Source organism: Eubalaena glacialis, chromosome 14 (genome assembly GCF_028564815.1).
Source record: "Eubalaena glacialis isolate mEubGla1 chromosome 14, mEubGla1.1.hap2.+ XY, whole genome shotgun sequence".
Lineage (NCBI taxonomy): Eukaryota > Metazoa > Chordata > Mammalia > Artiodactyla > Balaenidae > Eubalaena > Eubalaena glacialis.
The window spans coordinates 54,521,530-54,541,756 of record NC_083729.1 but is presented as its reverse complement, the minus strand read 5'-3'; the positions used below and the strand labels follow the sequence as shown (position 1 = coordinate 54,541,756).

The 20,227-nt window shown below is 35.1% G+C and overlaps 1 protein-coding gene across 5 annotated transcripts in view; it reads left to right on the top strand.

Moving 5' to 3' along the window:
• Window positions 1-20,227, top strand: part of WDPCP (WD repeat containing planar cell polarity effector) — a 548,844-nt gene that overhangs the window by 270,856 nt on the left and 257,761 nt on the right. For all 5 annotated transcript variants that reach the window (XM_061211054.1, XM_061211055.1, XM_061211053.1 and 2 more), the window contains 3 exons: window positions 136-745; window positions 10,845-11,033; window positions 14,170-14,293. In XM_061211054.1, the coding sequence (XP_061067037.1) occupies window positions 136-745; window positions 10,845-11,033; window positions 14,170-14,293 (923 nt within the window). The remainder of the gene's footprint in view (window positions 1-135; window positions 746-10,844; window positions 11,034-14,169; window positions 14,294-20,227) is intronic.

Below are 20,227 nucleotides of genomic sequence, written 5' to 3'. Positions count from 1 at the left end.
CTGCTTATATGTTGCTGATATTTAAGGTGATAGTTGATGGTATTCAATAGGATTCTAGATTAATATGCAGGGCTATGCGTGACAGCTGAAGAAAAACCAAGGTCTATATGAACATACTTGATACATTTCTTACAGGTTCTGAGTTCTGTACGCACGGAATGGGATCCACTGGATGTTCGCTTTGGCACCAAACAGCCTTATCAGGTGTTGACAGTGGAGTGCTCCATCAGTGTAGACAAAGAGCCCATGGCTGACAGTTGCATCTATGAATGTGTTCGGCACAAAATCCAGTGTGTATCAGTCACCAGAATACCACTAAGATCGAAGGCCATTAGCTGTTGCAGGAATGTTACTGAAGACAAACTGATTCTGGGCTGTGAAGATTCTTCAGTAATTCTTTATGAAACTCACCGTAGAGTGACTGTCTTAGCTCAGGCTGAACTTCTGCCTTCATTAATAAGCTGCCACCCAAGTGGTGCCATTCTGCTAGTTGGCAGTAACCAAGGGGAGCTGCAAATTTTTGATATGGCTCTTTCTCCTATTAACATCCAGCTTGTGGCTGAAGACCGCTCACCTAGGGAGACTCTACAATTCAAAAAATTCTTTGATGTTTCTAGCAGTCTTGTTCAAATGCAGTGGATAGCTCCGCAGGTTGTTTCTAAGAAGCCTGAAAGTGGGGACATCTATGATCTCCTCTTCCTCAGGTTTGACAGAGGACCTTTGGGTGTACTTCTGTTTAAACTTGGTAAGTCAAGGAAGTTGGTGAGTAAATAAATTAAATTTTTTATGATGGTGACAATATAAGACAATAAAACTATTCTTGGAATGTAGATTTTCTGTTTGTCATTCCATCAATGTGCTTGCCTTTCAAACATTTCATATAGTTTCCTTAAGAAAGCTTTATGGATGATTTTCTAAATGTCAAGGTACATTATATATTGAAGAATTTTGAAATTGCACTAATTTTCCATTGTGATGAATAAAAAGACTGAACTAGCCACATTTGATGCTTTCCAAAATAAACTGTCTATTAAAAAAATTCCTTAAGAAATAGTACACATGAGAATATATTAAAAGTATGTCCATTACAAAATTCTGTAATACTTTTCTATTAAAATTATTTTAGATTATAAGTGTCCATTTCTTCCCAGATTGGAAATGTGTAAAGCAAGTGTTTTAAAAAAGAGAAAGGAAATATTTAGTTAGAATTTGCTAAAGATTTTAGATAAAAATATTCAAAAGGATTTATCAATATTTGGAAAAATGTGTATTAATGTATCCCATTTCAACCAGGAAGCTTTAAAGCAGAATTTTATTATTGTGATTTTTTTGCCTTTTGTAGTTTTGCATTACTGGCTATGTCCTGAAATACATGATATCCTTTAGGCAGTTGTTTTTTTTTTTTTTTTTTGGAGTGGGGTATTTATTTTTATTTTTTTGTCTGTACGTGGGCTTTCTCTAGTTGTGGAGAGCGGGGGGCTGCTCTTTGTTGCAGTGCGCAGGCTTCTCACTGCGGTGGCTTCTCTTATTGTGGAGCATGGGCTCGGTAGTTGTGGCTCGCAGGCTCTAGAGCGCAGGCTCAGTAGTTGTGGTGCACAAGCTTAGTTGCTCCACGGCATGTGGATCTTCCTGGACCAGGGGTCGAACCCGTGTCCCCTGCATTGGCAGGTGGATTCTTACCACTGCACCACCAGGGAAGTCCCTTTAGGCAGTTTTGTATAATTTAACATTCTTGAAAGAACCTCACTTAGGTTTTAAAAAACAGATTTCAATTAATGCACATCACCGCAACTTGAAAACATAGAAAAGTAAATACATTTTAAAACCCCTTACAAGATTTGGCTCTGTGGTACAAAGTTAAGTTTTTAAAGACATTGTAGTGTTTGTTAAATAGCTGTCAGTTTACTTTGTTTTTTTATGGATCTACTTGCCTCTGAAATTGAACACATGAAATAAATCTAATGAAAATGACTTGACTAACTTGAAAGATATCAGGGATATAATGTGAGGGCTATGTTCTTTCCACATATTAAAAATGCAACTAAATCCATTCATGATGTCAGTATTGTCCAAGAAAAATATGTTTGGAATCTCATTTATTATAAGATAATCCAGTTCTACTTTGCCCAACTACACATTTAACAGTGGTACGTCTCTATACTCATCACTTATTAAAGTGGATGTTAGATGTTTTGCATATCTGTTAAAACTCCCTCCCCCCCCCCTTCTCTCTCTCTCTCAATAACCCAAGTTACCTGTCAAACAGAAGGCTGTCTTCTGACGTATACCTAGCCTTTCTTCAGCCCTGCCTTGTGGGCCTACTCACAACAGCTTTGCAAAAAGCACAGCTTTCTCTTCCTATCTCTAGCACATTTGCCTTCTTACTAAAGTAAACAGGCTCTCAGTGTAGGGATTTAGAGGGCTTCCTGCTAATTGCCAGCTTGTAAACTTAATTGGACTATCTCCCTGGGCACTGTTCCTAAATCAATTAGGCAATGAGTTGGCTGTCACCTCTTTTTCCCAAGTAGGTCTCTTGGAAGAGAATTATCCAATAGAAGTCAAGCATTCAAATGAAAAGGTGATAACTTCTGCAACTGACATTTATCATTTAAATTTTATTTTCAATATGACTGAAGTTTTATAGAATAGGGAAATTTTACAGTTTTACAGGCTCTTTAAAGGATCTAAAGATGGAGTTTCCCAGGATTTTTGAAAATGTATTATAAGATTAATGTTTATTACAGATTATTTTTCCTAGGAAGAGTAGATTCCTTGAAACAGTAGATTCCAGCTAACAGATCTTTTTTTTTTTTTTTTAAAGAAAACCCTGTTTAAAGAACAGATTTTTCTTAGGATCTGCTACTAAATACATCCAGAAATTTTAATATACTTCTTGAATTAACATAGTGCTGATTCTGGGCATCCATGTGGAATTTTCATGTATAATTCAAGTTACTGCATATATAAACAGGTAGTTGCCTGTGCAGTTTCCCCACTAGGGAGCATTTATGAGATGTTTTTCATATGCTTGTTATGCAAGCCTTTGGAAATTTTGACATGAAAGGTGTAGCTTACAATGTAAGAAGCTGAGATAGATCATAGTTTAAAATAGAATGCTGTCATATGTAAACGTGTCAGTGGCTACTGCCAAGATGCTAAGATTTTTGGAATTTGACTCTTACAATAGGTCAGTTAGTGTCATGTTGAAAGAAAACTCTGTTGCAAGGCTAGGGCTTCCATTCTAAATCCTTATAATTATCGCACAAATGCACTGTGGTTAAAAGGCCATCACCACTGTTGTAAGAATGCGAAAAACATGTCTTCCTCAGGAGGGAGCTAGAAGTGTCGTCCTCCTTTGTGGAAGCAATGTGTAAAAAGAATTTCTTTACCTGACAGTCATTATTCATATTTCTATATACATATACTGGGATTAAGAGGAGTCCCTAATTATATTACTGAGATATTAAAGCTTTTCCATTCTCATCAGTACCTTTTCCAGCCTTCACTGCTGTCTTTAAACTCACATGATCAGCTCCTTGCCCTCTCAACAGAGAATCTCACCTTTTAATTGGCACTTCATTAACTTTATCTGCTCCTCACCACCCACCCAACGACTTACCTACATGTACATACATCTTTTCAGTTTCAATTCAGTGGAAAAGGAGCCTTCCTCTTGTCTAAGACTAGTTCCACCACTGGTTCCACTCTGGATCCCATAACATTCCCTTTGATACCTTTACTCTGTCACCTTCCCCACTCTCCCCATGAATTTTGCTACATCATCAGGTACAGGCCCAAGCCACACCATGAAACAAAGAAACATACATACATCTCTTCTTTAAAATTGTTTCCCCTCTGTTATTAATCAAATGTTCACCTTCCTTTCATAATCAAACTCATTGAAATAGTAGTGAACACTGAATTTCTCTGCTTCTTTACCTCCCATTCACCCCTCACAGCACCACCTTCTGGCTCTTTTCTTCAGTGTTCTCGTGGAACTGCTCTTGGAAAGGTCACTAGTGACGTCCTACTTGATACACATATTTCTCTTATGTTACTTGATGACTTTTCAGCATTTGATGGTTGCTGACCACTTTCACCATCATAGAACTCTCATCATACTTGCTTCTATGACTCCAGATGCAACTTTTCGTCACTTTTTTATGCTCTTCTTCTGCCTCCTCATGAAAATATTGAGGCTCTATAAGGTTCCATTTTTAGCTCTCCTCCCATTTTATACAGATTGAGAGTTTATTTTTGATTTTGGTATCCTATCTCTGACTTCAGCCCAGACCACTCCTCACTCCACATCCACATATTAACCTGGCTTGCTGGACACCTCCCCCTGAATGTACGCAGGTATACAGATTTATTATGTGCAGATATGAAGTCATAATCTTTTTCCCTGCTTCTCCTCCTATATTCTCCAATTTGAGGGATGGTATAGTTATTTAGACAGACAGAATCCCAAGTCAGAAGTTATCCTAGAATCCTCCCTCACCCCTGATGCCATATCCAGTCAGCGACCAAATCCCATCAATTCTGCCTTTCTAAATACGTACTGTCAAAAACATCTCATTCTATTTATCCTTGCTGTCATTACCTTAATCTAGATCTTTGCTATTTTACCATGATCAAGCAGTGGCCCTCTATCTGTAATCTTCTGTCTTCCAATCTTCCCAACCCACCGCTCAATTAATCCCCTGAACTGCCACCAGAGTGCAGATTTGGTCATGGATTCTACAGCCCGAAATCCTTCAGTGGTTAATAAGCCTGTCTGCCTCTCTGGCTTCATCTCCCCAGCTGTGCTTCCCTAGTAGCTCCCCAATCACAGCATGTGCTCTCACACTCCTCCTTTCCATAGTGGTGTTGAGTATTCCATCTACCTAGAGTGCTCCCACAGTGCTTCATAACACCTACAAAGTTAGGAAAAGGTTAAAAGTTCAAATGATGATATTAAACAAATAATTAAAGCTAACTTCTTCCCTCTCATAGGATTTTGAAAATCACAGGCAATGTGTGTGCTTGTGTGTGTTTGTCACTCTATCTAAAAAACAAGTAGTCTGATTTTTCTCATAGAACTTTTGTAAGAAGTATGTGTTCTTTAAAAGAGTTATTTTTAATGAGTTATTTAAATTTTACTTTACCCAAGTGGTAATTGGTGGTAATTTATTGCTGGAAGGATATGTCAAATACTTTACTAGATGCCTAGTCATCTTAAAACTAGATCTTATATCATTTTAGATGGATTGCTGTTCCAGACAGCATTCTGCTTTCTAGAGTGATGATGGATTTTTAGATCAAGTTTATTGAGGTATAATTTACATAAAATTAATTGTACCTGTTTTAAAAATGCATAGGTCAATGAGTTTTGGCAAATATGTATATCCTCATGATTACCACCACAATCAAGATGTAAAACATTTCCCTCACCCTCAAAATTCTCTCAACCCCTTTGCAGTCAATCCCTGCCTCCCTCAAAGCTAAAGTGCATTGATCTGCTGTCTGTTATTACAGATTAGATCTGCTTTTTCTAGAATTTCATAGAAATATACTCAAAAAATAGGTCCTCTTTTGTGTCTTGCTACTTTCACTCAGTAAGTATGGAAGAGTCTGTGAGACTCTTCCATGTATATCTGTAAATTTTCACTTACATTACTGAGTAGTATTCTACTGGGATGTATGTATACATACTGTATGTATATCTGTAAATTTTGTATGTATATCTGTAAATTTTCACTTACATGTATATATGTATATCTGTAGGTATATCTGTAAATTTTCACTTACATTACTGAGTAGTATTCTATTATATAGATAAATCACAATTTGTGTATCTTTTCACATGTGGATGGACATTTGGGTTGTTTCCAAATTTAAGCCAATATCATTGAAAATGCTATGTACTTTCTTGTACTAGTCTTTGTGTGGAGATCTATTTTAATTTCTCTTGGGAAAAACCTAGGAGTAGAATGGCTGGGCCATATGCTAAGTTTACGATTAACTTAAGAAGAAACTATTTTGGAGTTCCAGTTACTCCACATCCTCACCAAAACTTGGCATTAATGGTCTTTTTAATTTTAGCCATTGTAGTAGGTGTATAGTGGTGTTAGTTGGCATTTCCCTGATGAGCCTTTGGAGCTGGGCATCTTTTATGTGCTTATTTGCCAGATATCTTCTCTGATGAAGTATATCTTCAAATCTTTTGCCCAAGTTTAATTGGATTGTTTATTATTGAGTTTTAAGAGTTTTTATATATTCTGAACAAAAGTCCTTTGTAGGATGCTAGTATTGTGAATATTTTCTTCCATCCTGTAATTTATCTTTTCATTTTCTTAACAGTTTTTTAGGTAGCAGAAGTTTTAGTTTTGATGAAAGCCAATTCTTGGATTTTTTAATTTTATGGCTTATGCTTTTTATGTCCTATCAAAGAAGTTTTTGTCGAACCCTTTTTTCTTCTAGAAATTTTATGGTTTTAGCTCTTACAATTAGGTTTATTGTCTAATACAAGTAATTTTTTGTGTATGGTGTGATGTATGAGTTGAAATTAATTTTTTAATATAAATATTCAGTTGTTCCAGCAGCAACTGTTGGAAAGACTATCCTTCCTCCATTGAATTCCCTTGATCATATGTGCGTGTGTATCTATGAAAAGACTCTCTTCTCATCCACTGATCTATATGTATATACTTTAGCGAGTACTACACTGTCTTAATTACTGTGGCTTTACAGTAAGTCTTGAAGCCAGGACTATTAGTCCTCCAACTTTGTTCTTTTTTTTTTTTTGATGTGGACCATTTTTAAAGTCTTTATTGCATTTGTTACAATATTGCTTCTGTTTTATGTTTTGGTTTTTTGGCCATGAGGCATGTGGGATCTTAGCTCCCCGACTAGGGATTGAACCCGCACCCCCTGCACTGGAAGGTGAAGTCTCAACCACTGGACCACCAGGGAAGTCTCTGTTCTTCTTTTCAAAATTGTTTTGGCTACTCTAGATGTTTTGAATTTCTGTGTAAGTTTTAAAACTGACTTGTCAATTTCTACAAAAACACCTGGTGAGATTTTGATTGAGATTACATTGAATCTATAGATCAATATGGGATGGAATGATATTTAACAATATTGAGTCTCCCAATTTATGAACACAACATCTCTATTTATTCAGGTCTTCTTTAATTTCTCTCAGCAGTGTTTTATAGTTTAAAGTGTAAAGATCTTGTACATAGTTTGTTCATGTTTTTGGATGCTATCGTAATTAGTATTTTTAATTACAACTTTTAATTGTTCATTGGGGTTATATAAAAATAAAATTTTAAAATATTGACCATGTATCCTGCAACCCTGGTAAACTCATTTTTTAGTTGTAGTAACTTTTTATTATAGATTACTTAGGATTTTCTACATAGATGACTATGACAACTTCAGTTAAAAACAAGTTTTATATATTCTTATCCAACGTGTATGCCTTTTATTTTGTTTTCTTCCCTATTTTACTAGCTAGGACAGTACAATATTAAATAGAAGTGGCAAGGGAAGATATCCTTGCTTTGTTTCCAATCTTAGGTGGATAGCATTTAATCTTTCACTGTATGTATGATGTTATCGAGGTTGAGGCAGTCCCCTTCCATTCCTAGTCTGCTGATATATATTAGTGTGAGTGGATGTTCAATTTTTTCAAGTGCTTTTCTGCATTGAAATGATTATATGTTTTTTCTGGTCATATAGTGAATTATGTTGATCAGTTTTCAGATGTTTCAGCAACCTTGCATTTGTGGGATAAATTTCTCTTGTTCATGATGTATTACCTTTTTAATATGTTGCTGGATTTGCTAATATTTTTTAAGGATTTTTGTATCTGTTTATGGGAGATACTGGTTTGCAATTTTCTTTTTCTTTTCCTGTAATGTTTTGTCATTTTTGGTATCAGTGTAATGCTGATATCATTAAATGAATTAGGAAATATTCCCTCCTCTTATATTTTGAGTTGTGTAGAGGTGATATTATTTCTTCTCTTATTGTTTGAGAGAATTTACCAGTGAAGGCATCTGGTTTTGTGTGTGTGTATATGTGTAAAGGTTTTTAAACTGCAAATTCAAATTTAAATAATATAGGATCATTCAGGTTGTCTATTCATTTCTTCTTGAATGAGCTTTGATAATTTGTATCTTTCAAGGAATCTATTTCATTTAAGCTACATTTATTTCTATAAAGTTAGCATATTATTCACTTATTTTTTAATGTCTGTAGTGCTGTAATGATTATTCTTGATATTGATAAATGTATCTTCTCTTTTTTTCTCAATTTGGCAGAAGTTGGTCAATTTTACAAATTGTTTCAAAGAACCAGCTTTTGTGTTCACTGACTTTCTCTATTATTTATTTTCATATTTTTATTATCTCCTATTTTATTTTAGGTCTAATTTGCTCTTCTTTCTCTAGGTTCTTAATGTGGAAGCTTGGATTGTTGATTTTAGACCCTTTTTCTTTTGTAATTGAATATTTAATGCTGGTAATTTCCCTCTAAGTAATACTATAACCACAGCTACATCTCACAAATTTTGATGTTATATTTTTATTTTTATTCATTTCAAAATATTTTCTAATTCCTGTTTTCTTCTTTGACCCATAGGTTATTTAGAACAGTGTTGATTAATTTCTAAATATTTAAAAATTTTCCAGATATATTTCTTTTTTCCCCACTTCCTAGTTATTTTACTACATTTTGCTGTTACCTATACCCTTGAGGTTATTTACACTTATTTTATCTGTATGGTAGAAATATTACATAACAGTGTGCAGTGGTGCATCACTTGTTCCATGACATCACATTAGTGCTTGAAATCAGCCATGGTGGGAGTATTTACATCACTTAGACTTACCAGCACACTGAGGATATAAGGGGAATATTTTCTCCCTTGAAAATCTTGGTGTATAAATCCTTAGACACTAAAAATCATCCAGATATCTTTCTGTTTTGATATCTAATTTAGTTCTATTGTGGTCTGGGAACCTATTCTGTATACTTTCAAAGCATTTAAATTTATTGAGGCTTGTTTTATCTCCCAGAATATGCTCCATCTTGGTTGGTGTTATATGTGCACTTAAAAAGAATGTGTATTCTGCTGTTGTTGGGTGAAGCATTGTATAAACGTCAATTAGGTCAAATTTACTGATGTTTTTCAAGTGTTTTCTGTATTTACAGATTTTCTGTTTATATATTTTTTTCAACTAATCAGAGAGAAATGCTGAAATCGCCAATGATAATTGTAGATTTGACTTTCTCTCCTTTTAGTTTGATAGTTTTTGCTTTATTGTTTTAGAGCTCTGTTATTAAGAATGTTTTTTCTTCATGAATTTTCAATGCTTTGTTATAAAGTTAGAATTGTAGGCTAATTCATTTTTATCTCTCAGCATTTTAAAAGCCCTACTGTTGTCTCTAGCTTGCATAATTTCAGAAGCGAAGTTTGTAATTTTTTATCTTTGTTGCCCTGTATTTATTTTATATACTTCACAGATTCCAAATAATTTCACATATGTTTTCTCATTTAGCTTTATGATTATTTGTACTGAGAAGTTTTTGTAGTTTCACTCAAATCAGTAAACATTTGTGGAAGGAAAAAGATTTTACAGATAGCTACTTTTTAAAGATTAAAAAAAAAACCAAACTCCTTAAAAGCACTAATACTTATTGTCACTTAATTACACAGAAATTGTTAGTTTCAAATGAGATCAGCCATATTTAAAAGATGATAAGATAAAACTAGAACAGAGTCCACCCCCCTTTGTTTTGTGCTCTTGCTTCTCTAAGCTTAGAAGTGGATTTTCTTTCATTTTAAAAGGGTAAGCAAATGTGTTTATGTTGTTCTAAGATATTTTATAGTAGATCTTAGTTGTGAAAGTGGATCAATAACAAGATTAATCCTGATAATTTCTTACTAATAATTACTAATAATAGAAGAGAATAATCTCAATGCCAATTTAAAATAAATTGGTATGTGGTATCTGTGAAGAAGCTATTAATTTAGAGCACCCATTAATAAAAACAGTCCTAAAAATGTTTATATAGTCACATTATATTTGTCACGGACATTTGTACTTTTCGACCCCCAAGTACATGGGGCTGAAGACCAGATGCAACTTAGAACTAATTAAGCTGGTCAATAAGAATTGTGTTACATCAAAATTATCTCTAAATATATACAACAGAGGCCTAAATGACAGATGGGAAAAATTAAATTAGCTATTGTGATTTACCTAAAAGTTCTCACGTTTTTTCATTTTTAGTCTGAACAGTTTGATTATAAATTAGTTAATATGTGCTGAATGGTAAGCATAAGCTAGATGGAGTTGGTAGGTGGTATTTAAAGATTTAACCACAGTGCCATATTACTCTTGGCCCCCCCCAAATCCCACATTTCTAGTACTTTATGCAAGAAATGATCACTGTTTTTTTCCTTTGTAGAAAAGTTAAATCTGTTTTTGTTATTCTACTTTTTATTTTTATTTATTTATTTGTTTATCTATTTGGCTGTACCGGGTCTTAGCTGCCGCTTGTGGGATCTTCATTGTGGCATGCAGGATCTTGAGTTGTGGCATCTGGGATCTTTAGTTGCGGCATGTGGGATCTTTAGTTGTGGCATATGGGGTCCCTAGTTGTGGCATGCGAGATCTTTAGTTGCGACATGTGGGGTCTTTAGTTGCGGCATGTGGGATCTAGTTCCCTGACCAGGGATTGAACCTGGCCCCCCTGCACTGGGAGCGTGGAGTCCTAGCCACTGGACCACCAGGGAAGTCCTACTTCTTATTTTTAAAAGATTCACTTGATTTTATATTTTTCTGTGACAGGTATCTTCACACAAGGACAGCTGGGCCTGGTAGACATCATCTTCCAGTACATTCACTGTGATGAGATCTGTGAGGCAATAAACATCCTGAGTAGTATGAACTGGGACACTCTGGGCTACCAGTGCTTTATCAGCATGACTGCCATCGTAAACCATCTTCTTAGACAAAAGCTCACTCCAGAGAGAGAAGGTCAGACTTAAAATATATTTCATAAATGGGTTTTGTATATACATGAAGTACATTTTATTATCAGTTATTTTTTGAGGATGTTTTGAAGTCATGTTACTGGAGATTAGAAGACAAAAATGTTAATGCCCTATTAAATTGACAAAATGAGATATCAAATAATTACTCCCATATGGTACTTACTGTATAGTATTTGTCAACGTAATAACTTTTCTGTATACACCTATGTTGGAACTCACAATGAAGTCACTGTATATTTCAGACTAAGTTCATGTGTAGAATATGCTCAGATTTCAAACTTTGATGAGAAATTTCATGTACTCTCTAGGGTTTGGAAGACAAAGGGCCCTAAACAAAGTCCTTATTTCTCCTTTACTTTAGACATCAGTATTTTTCTTTCACATCCCAAGTTCTTTGTCCAGACAGTAGACCTTATGACTGATTTTGTGTGTGTGTGTGTGTGTGTGTGTGTGTGTGTGTGTGAGAATTGCAGCCCAGGCTGTTCCTTCTTGTTTTCATTCTAACTGAGAGTTCTGATACCCGTCTCCCTTCTGTGTGCTTGGATTTCCCAACCTTCTCTTAATAAGTTATTTTGCCCATAGGATCTCAGATGTTTATTGTCAAAGAGAGACAAGGCACTGTTAACAAAGAAAAAAGAAAAAAATATATGTGCCACATACAATAATGAAATCAATTTTTATATTTGCCAGTTATCCAGTGTATGTTATTTTTATTATGAGTAATTTATTTACTTAATGTAAAATGCATCTAAACATTCTTGCATTCATATCTTTATTTCAAATGTTTGTAATAAGCATTGATATTAACAGTGGGAAATCATGGCCAATGAGAAACTTTCTGTATGTGATTTACAAGGTAAGGAAAACAGGGAATATGTCAAAAGGCCTTTACTGGAGAGCTTTTCTTCCCCACTATTTTCTTTCCATGTTTATAGATTTTCTTATTCCATTTTATTACGTTTCCAAAGTAAACAAATTGTTTAGATAGTATTCTGTACATAACCTTCATTTTACTAATTTTAGAGAAGAATAATCAGCAAGAACATGTTTTTTCAAGAAGTCTGCATCATGAGACTTGGCCCCAACTCATAGGAGGCCCACAATAAATATTTATTTAATGTTAATTGAATGTGCTTTTTGGAGGTAGTCCAACACATCTATGGAGATTCCAGTACTTCTGCAATGAGAAAATGCATAGCACAGTGCTTGGCCCACAGTAGGTACTCAATGAATATTAGTTAAAAATAAAAAGAAGATTATAACTTCAAAATTTTAGGGTTCTAGGATTACTGTAATATTTCTACCTGCAGAGTTATCTCAAGTAATTATTTATTAGTATTGGTACACTCTTCAGGTTGGGTAGATAGCAGAGGAAAAAAAAAGTAGCAGGGTCCCTAAAGAAAACCTGTTATGGTACACATAATCCATGCAAGATACTCTAAATTTACAGTTGAAGAAATAGGAAGAAGATAAAATATTGACTCTTACTCAGGACACTGAGAAATTGCTAGCACCTTAGTGAATTTGTGTTGTAAGATCCCTGTGTAGTAAGAAAGATTATTAGGGAATTCACAAATGGGTATTATCAGATTCCCGCCTTAATAAAGGATATTATCAAGGAACCATATTGGGTGGATAGGGAAATAAAAAGCTTGTATGATATACTAGGCTATTAAAATAAAATGCTTGCATGATGCTGGGTTATCAGAATATGTACATTTTAAGTAGGTATATGCATTTTCCCCCAAGTAACTGCAAAACACATTTCTAAAACATTTACAATTCTTCTCTATTGAGATTTATTCTATCTGAATCTAACAAATTTGACATGGTAATTTGTTTTCCTCTTATTAGTGGAACCCAGTGAGCTCTTTTATTTGTAGCTGTGCTGTGGTTGTCTTTGAGATCTTCATTTCTGCCTTAAATATCAAGCTGGGCTATCTAATGAATCTATAACTGTGCTGGGAGCTACGAGTATTCCATGTAGGCTCAAACATTTCAGATGTACGGAACATGCTGTCAAGAAAACAAGCAATGGCAAGAGAATCTGGCTTGATTTCACAATGGCATTGCTGTATTCAATTTTAATCTAAATTGACTGCTCCTTTGAAAGAAAATGCCACTAAGGTTCATCTTACTTTACTGTCTAGATTTGAGATTAAAAAAAGAAATAACTAACAGCTTAGCCAAGTCCATAGCAATTACTCTGATGAGGTATGTAATACTTTCAAACCCAAATATGCTTAAAACTAAAGAGTTTTGCTAAATAAGGAGTTGTTCATTCAACCTAGTGCTAGTAGCATAAAAATCAGTGGAGTCTTACTGTGAACTGTATTCTCATACAACTCTCACCATTATGGTAATTATATATTTTCCAGGTATTTCTTGGAAGAAACACAACCCCATTGGCATGTCTTGGTAAAAGTGTAAATTAGGCAAAATGTGCTTTTTTCTCCCAGTCACTAGCCCTTTGGCTTATCAAAACCTGCTCTCCAATCCTTCCTTCCTAGGAGGGTGTCAGTTGACCAAAGCAGATTAACATACCTCCCAGGGGTGTTAACTTTCACACTTGGACAAAACCAGCTATCTTGTTGTTTAGGACAGGATTTAAGGAAGGTATAGGGAATTTCAATCTTTCTCTAAAGTTGTAATAGATATTATTACTCCAATCAGGATATTTTTATTTGTATTATTTTTTTAAACATTTCTAATACTGATTTCAATGCCTAATGCAGAAAGGCTAGTTTGTTCCTTTCAGCTAAAGAGAGTAAATGTTGAGCACACTGTGAGTTGATTTTACTGGAAATACTAGTTCAAACTGTGTTACTCTGATGAGTCACTGTTTTAATTACCCATTTGTGGTGAGAGGTTGATTCATTATGGATTTCTTCAGTTTTGACAGCTTTTTGTTGCTCAGAGTCATTGTCAGCTTTGCTTCAAGTGAAAGTTTATACACAGGTTTGTTTTTGTATCAGCTGTCATATTTTAATTTCATCTTTCCTGCAACAAGCTCACATTTCATCCAAGTTTGCAAAACCTGACTGACTGCAAACATGAGTATTCTGTTGTAATTGAAGGAGTTTCACTTGTTTTAGTGCTGCTATGTTTGAATTCCACAGCACAGCTTGAGGCAAGCCTTGGAACCTTTTATGCTCCAACAAGACCACTCCTGGATACAACTATATTGGAATACAGGGACCAAATCAGCAAATATGCAAGGAGATTCTTCCACCACTTACTCAGGTGAATGATATCTTTGGATTAATTAGTGTCAGACTAATTACCTATTCAAGGAGCCATCTTCTTTAATTAGAATATTCCATAATATGGCTATCTGTTTTCTAATAGTCTGTCCCCTAAGAGAAAAACAAATTGGCTCTTGATATTCTTTTTTTTTTTTCCCCCCACACACACTGTATTTTATTTTTACAAGAGATAGACTGACACCAAGCATTGTACATGGATGACCACAACAAAAGCAACAATGATTGCAATTACCAAACATGAAACACACTCATACTATGTCATAATATTGACATTCAGTCCAGTAATCCTCCACTGTAACAGCTCCTTTACTTTGCAGTGAAAATTGATTTGTATATTCTTTGCCTCTGAGTCCTCGTGGGATTTTTTCTTTTTTTAAATTCAAACAGAAAGTCACAAAAATTATACTCATCCTCGTCAGTTCACTCAGTCCCATGTAATTAATTTTTTTTTTTCATCTTGATCTTTTGTTAGCACTTTTATGAGCTCATCAGTTTTTCATTAGAGTTCTGAAAATGCTTATTCATTCAGTTCAGCAGTACAGTCAGGTACCAGAAACCTGTACTTGTCAGAGTCTTTTCCATGAATTTCCTGAAGATGAAACCCTTTTATAGAAACATATTTACAAAAGCATCAGAGTACACCCAGAACTGTCTGTAAATGACGAAAGACTTAAAAATGACCACGGTTAAAGATTTGATGAAAGTTCATAATAATGCAGTTGACAAGAAAATTAGTTATTTCTGAGATATACATTTTAAAGTAATAACTAGGATTATGACTTATAACATTATACCAGAACATATAAGATTTTTAGAAATTTCATGTAATGTCTGAAACATTTATATTAACATATTTCCATACAAATAACCCAATGAAAGTTTAGTATTAGTTGTTTTGTTTGTTTGTTTATACTGCAGGTTCTTATTAGTCATCAATTTTATACACATCAGTGTATACATGTCAATCCCAATCGCCCAATTCAGCACACCACCATCCCCACCCCACCGCAGTTTTCCCCCCTTGGTGTCCGTATGTCTGTTCTCTACATCTGTGTCTCAACTTCTGCCCTGCAAACCGGCTCATCTGTACCATTTTTCTAGGTTCCACATACATGCGTTAATATACGATATTTGTTTTTCTCTTTCTGACTTACTTCACTCTGTATGACAGTCTCTAGATCCATCCACGTCTCAAAAAATGACTCAATTTCGTTCCTTTTTATGGCTGAGTAATATTCCATTGTATATATGTACCACAACTTCTTTATCCATTCGTCTGTTGATGGGCATTTAGGTCGCTTCCATGACCTGGCTATTGTAAATAGTGCTGCAATGAACATTCGGGTGCATGTGTCTTTTTGAATTACGGTTTTCTCTGGGTATATGCCCAGTAGTGGGATTGCTGGGTCATATGGTAATTCTATTTTTAGTTTTTTAAGGAACCTCCATATTGTTCTCCATAGTGGCTGTATCAATTTACATTCCCACCAACAGTGCAAGAGGGTTCCCTTTTCTCCACACCCTCTCCAGCATTTGTTGTCTGTAGATTTTCTGATGATGCCCATTCTAACTGGTGTGAGGTGATACCTCATTGTAGTTTTGATTTGCATTTCTCTAACAATTAGTGATGTTGAGCATCTTTTCATGTGCTTCGTGGCCGTCTGTATGTCTTCTTTGGAGAAATGTCTATTTAGGTCTTCTGCCCATTTTTGGATTGGGGTGTTTGTTTCTTTAATATTGAGCTGAATGAGCTGTTTATATATTTTGGAGATTAATCCTTTGTCCGTTGATTCGTTTGCAAATATTTTCTCCCATTCTGAGGGTTGTCTTTTCGTCTTGTTTATGGTTTCCTTTGCTGTGCAAAAGCTTTGAAGTTTCATTAGGTCCCATTTGTTTATTTTTGTTTTTATTTCCATTACTCTAGGAGGTGGATCAAAAAAGATCTTCCTGTGATTTATGTCAAAGAGTGTTCTTCCTATGTTTTCCTCTAAGAGTTTTATAGTGTCCAGTCTTACATTTAGGTCTCTAATCCATTTTGAGTTTATTTTTGTGTATGGTGTTAGGGAGTATTTTAATTTCATTCTTTTACATGTAGCTGTCCAGTTTTCCCAGCACCACTTATTGAAGAGACTGTCTTTTCTCCATCGTATATCTTTGCCTCCTTTGTCATAGATTAGTTGACCATAGGTGCGTGGGTTTATCTCTGGGCTTTCTATCTTTTTCCATTGATCTATGTTTCTGTTTTTGTGCCAGTACCATATTGTCTTGATTACTGTAGCTTTGTAGTATAGTCTGAAGTCAGGAAGTCTGATTCCTCCAGCTCTGTTTTTTTCCCTCAAGATTGCTTTGGCTATTTGGGGTCTTTTGTGTCTCCATACAAATTTTAAGATGATTTGTTCTAGCTCCGTAAAAAATGCCGTTGGTAATTTGATAGGGATTGCATTGAATCTGTAGATTGCTTTGGGTAGTGTAGTCATTTTCACAATGTTGATTCTTCCAATCCAAGAACATGGTATATCTCTCCATCTGTTGGTATCATCTTTAATTTCTTTCATCAGTGTCTTATAGTTTTCTGCATACAGGTCTTTTGTCTCCCTAGGTAGGTTTATTCCTAGGTATTTTATTCTTTTTGTTGCAATGGTAAATGGGAGTGTTTCCATAATTTCTCTTTCAGATTTTTCATCATTAGTGTATAGGAATGCAAGAGAATTCTGTGCATTAATTTTGTATCCTGCAACTTTACCATATTCATTAATTAGCTCTAGCAGTTTTCTGGTGGCAGTTTTAGGATTCTCTATGTATAGTATCATGTCATCTGCAAACAGTGACAGTTTTACTTCTTCTTTTCCAATTTGTATTCCTTTTATTTCTTTTTCTTCTCTGATTGCCGTGGCTAGGACTTCCAGAACTATGTTGAATAATAGTGGTGAGAGTGGACATCCTTGTCTCGTTCCTGATCTTAGAGGAAATGCTTTCAGTTTTTCACCATTGAGAATGATGTTTGCTGTGGGTTTGTCGTATATGGCCTTTATTATGTTGAGGTAGGTTCCCTCTATGCCCACTTTCTGGAGAGTTTTTATCATAAATGGGTGTTGAACTTTGTCAAAAGCTTTTTCTGCATCTATTGAGATGATCATAGGGTTTTTATTCTTCAATTTGTTAATATGGTGTATCACATTGAGTGATTTGCGTATATTGAAGAATCCTTGCATCCCTGGGATAAATCCCACTTGATCATGGTGTATGATCCTTTTAATGTGTTGTTGGATTCTGTTTGCTAGTGTTTTGTTGAGGATTTTTGCATCTATATTCATCAGTGATATTGGTCTGTAATTTTCTTTTTTTGTAGTGTCTTTGTCTGGTTTTGGTATCAGGGTGATGGTGGCCTCATAGAATGAGTTTGGGAGTGTTCCTTCCTCTGCAATTTTTTGGAAGAGTTTGAGAAGGATAGGTGTTAGCTCTTCTCTAAATGTTTGATAGAATTCACCTGTGAAGCCATCTGGTCCTGGACTTTTGTTTGTTGGAAGATTTTTAATCACAGTTTCAATTTCATTACTTGTGATTGGTCTGTTCATATTTTCTGCTTCTTCCTGGTTCAGTCTTGGAAGGTTATACCTTTCTAAGAATTTGTCCATTTCTTCCAGGTTGTCCATTTTATTGGCATAAAGTTGCTTGTAGTAGTCTCTTAGGATGCTTTGTATTTCTGCGGTGTCTGTTGTAACTTCTCCTTTTTCATTTCTGATTTTATTGATTGAGTCCTCTCCCTCTTTTTCTTGATGAGTCTGGCTAATGGCTTATCAATTTTGTCTATCTTTTCAAAGAACCAGCTTTTAGTTTTATTGATCTTTGCTATTGTTTTCTTTGTTTCTATTTCATTTATTTCTGCTCTGATCTTTATGATTTCTTTCCTTCTGCTAACTTTGGGCTTTGTTTGTTCTTCTTTCTCTAGTTTCTTTAGGTGTAAGGTTAGATTGTTTACTTGAGATTTTTCTTGTTTCTTTAGGTAGGCTTGTATAGCTATAAACTTCCCTCTAAGAACTGCTTTTGCTGCATCCCATAGGTTTTGGGTTGTCGTGTTTTCATTGTCATTTGTCTCTAGGTATTTTTTGATTTCCTCTTTGATTTCTTCAGTGATCTCTTGCTTATTTAGTAACGTATTGTTTAGCCTCCGTGTGTTTGTGTTTTTTACGTTTTTTCCCCTGTAATTCATTTCTAATCTCATAGCGTTGTGGTCAGAAAAGATGCTTGACATGATTTCAATTTTCTTAAATTTACTGAGGCTTGATTTGTGACCCAAGATGTGATCTATCCTGGAGAATGTTCCGTGCGCACTTGAGAAGAACGTGTAATCTGCTGTTTTTGGATGGAATGTCCTATAAATATCAATTAAATCTATCTGGTCTATTGTGTCATTTAAAGCTTCTGTTTCCTTATTTATTTTCATTTTGGATGATCTGTCCATTGGTGTAAGTGAGGTGTTAAAGTCCCCCACTATTATTGTGTTACTGTCAATTTCCTCTTTTATAGCTGTTAGCAGTTGCCTTATGTAATGCGTGCTCCTATGTTGGGTGCATATATATTTATAATTGTTATATCTTCTTCTTGGATTGATCCCTTGATCATTATGTAGTGTCCTTCCTTTTCTCTTGTAACATTCTTTATTTTAAAGTCTATTTTATCTGATATGAGTATAGCTACTCCAGCTTTCTTTTGATTTCCATTTGCATGGAATATCTTTTTCCATCCCCTCACTTTCAGTCTGTATGTGGCCCTAGGTCTAAAGTGGGTCTCTTGTAGACAGCATATATATGGGTCTTGTTTTTGTATCCATTCAGCAAGCCTGTGTCTTTTGGCTGGAGCATTTAATCCATTCACGTTTAAGGTAATTATCGATATGTATGTTCCTATTACCATTTTCTTAAATGTTTTGGGTTTGTTTTTGTAGGTCCTTTTCTTCTCTTGTGTTTGCCACTTAGAGAAGTTCCTTTAACATTTGTTGTAGAGCTGGTTTGGTGGTGCTGAATTCTCTTAGCTTTTGCTTGTCTGTAAAGCTTTTGATTTCTCCATCAAATCTGAATGAGATCCTTGCCGGGTAGAGTAATCTTGGTTGTAGGTTCTTCCCTTTCATCACTTTAAGTATATCATGCCACTCCCTTCTGGCTTGTAGAATTTCTGCTGAGAAATCAGCTGTTAACCTTATGGGAGTTCCCTTGTATGTTATTTGTCGTTTTTCCCTTGCTGCTTTCAATAATTTTTCTTTGTCTTTAATTTTTGCCACTTCGATTACTATGTGTCTCGGCGTGTTTCTCCTTGGGTTTATCCTGTATGGGACTCTCTGCGCTTCCTGGACTTGGGTGGCTATTTCCTTTCCCATGTTAGGGAAGTTTTCGACTATAATCTCTTCAAATATTTTCTCTGGTCCTTTCTGTCTCTCTTCTCCTTCTGGGACCCCTATAATGCGAATGTTGTTGCGTTTAATGTTGTCCCAGAGGTCTCTTAGGCTGTCTTCATTTCTTTTCATTCTTTTTTCTTTATTCTGTTCCACAGCAGTGAATTCCACCATTCTGTCTTCCAGGTCACTTATCCGTTTTTCTGCCTCAGTTATTCTACTATTGATTCCTTCTAGTGTAGTTTTCATTTCAGTTATTGTATTGGTCATCTCTGTTTGTTTGTTCTTTAATTCTTCTAGGTCTTTGTTAATCATTTCTTGCATCTTCTCAATCTTTGCCTCCATTCTTATTCCAAGGTCCTGGATCATCTTCACTATCATTATTCTGAATTCTTTTTCTGGAAGGTTGCCTATCTCCACTTCATTTAGTTGTTTTTCTGGGGTTTTTTCTTGTTCCTTCATCTGGTATATAGCCCTCTGCCTTTTCATCTTGTCTATCTTTCTGTAAATGTGGTTTCCATT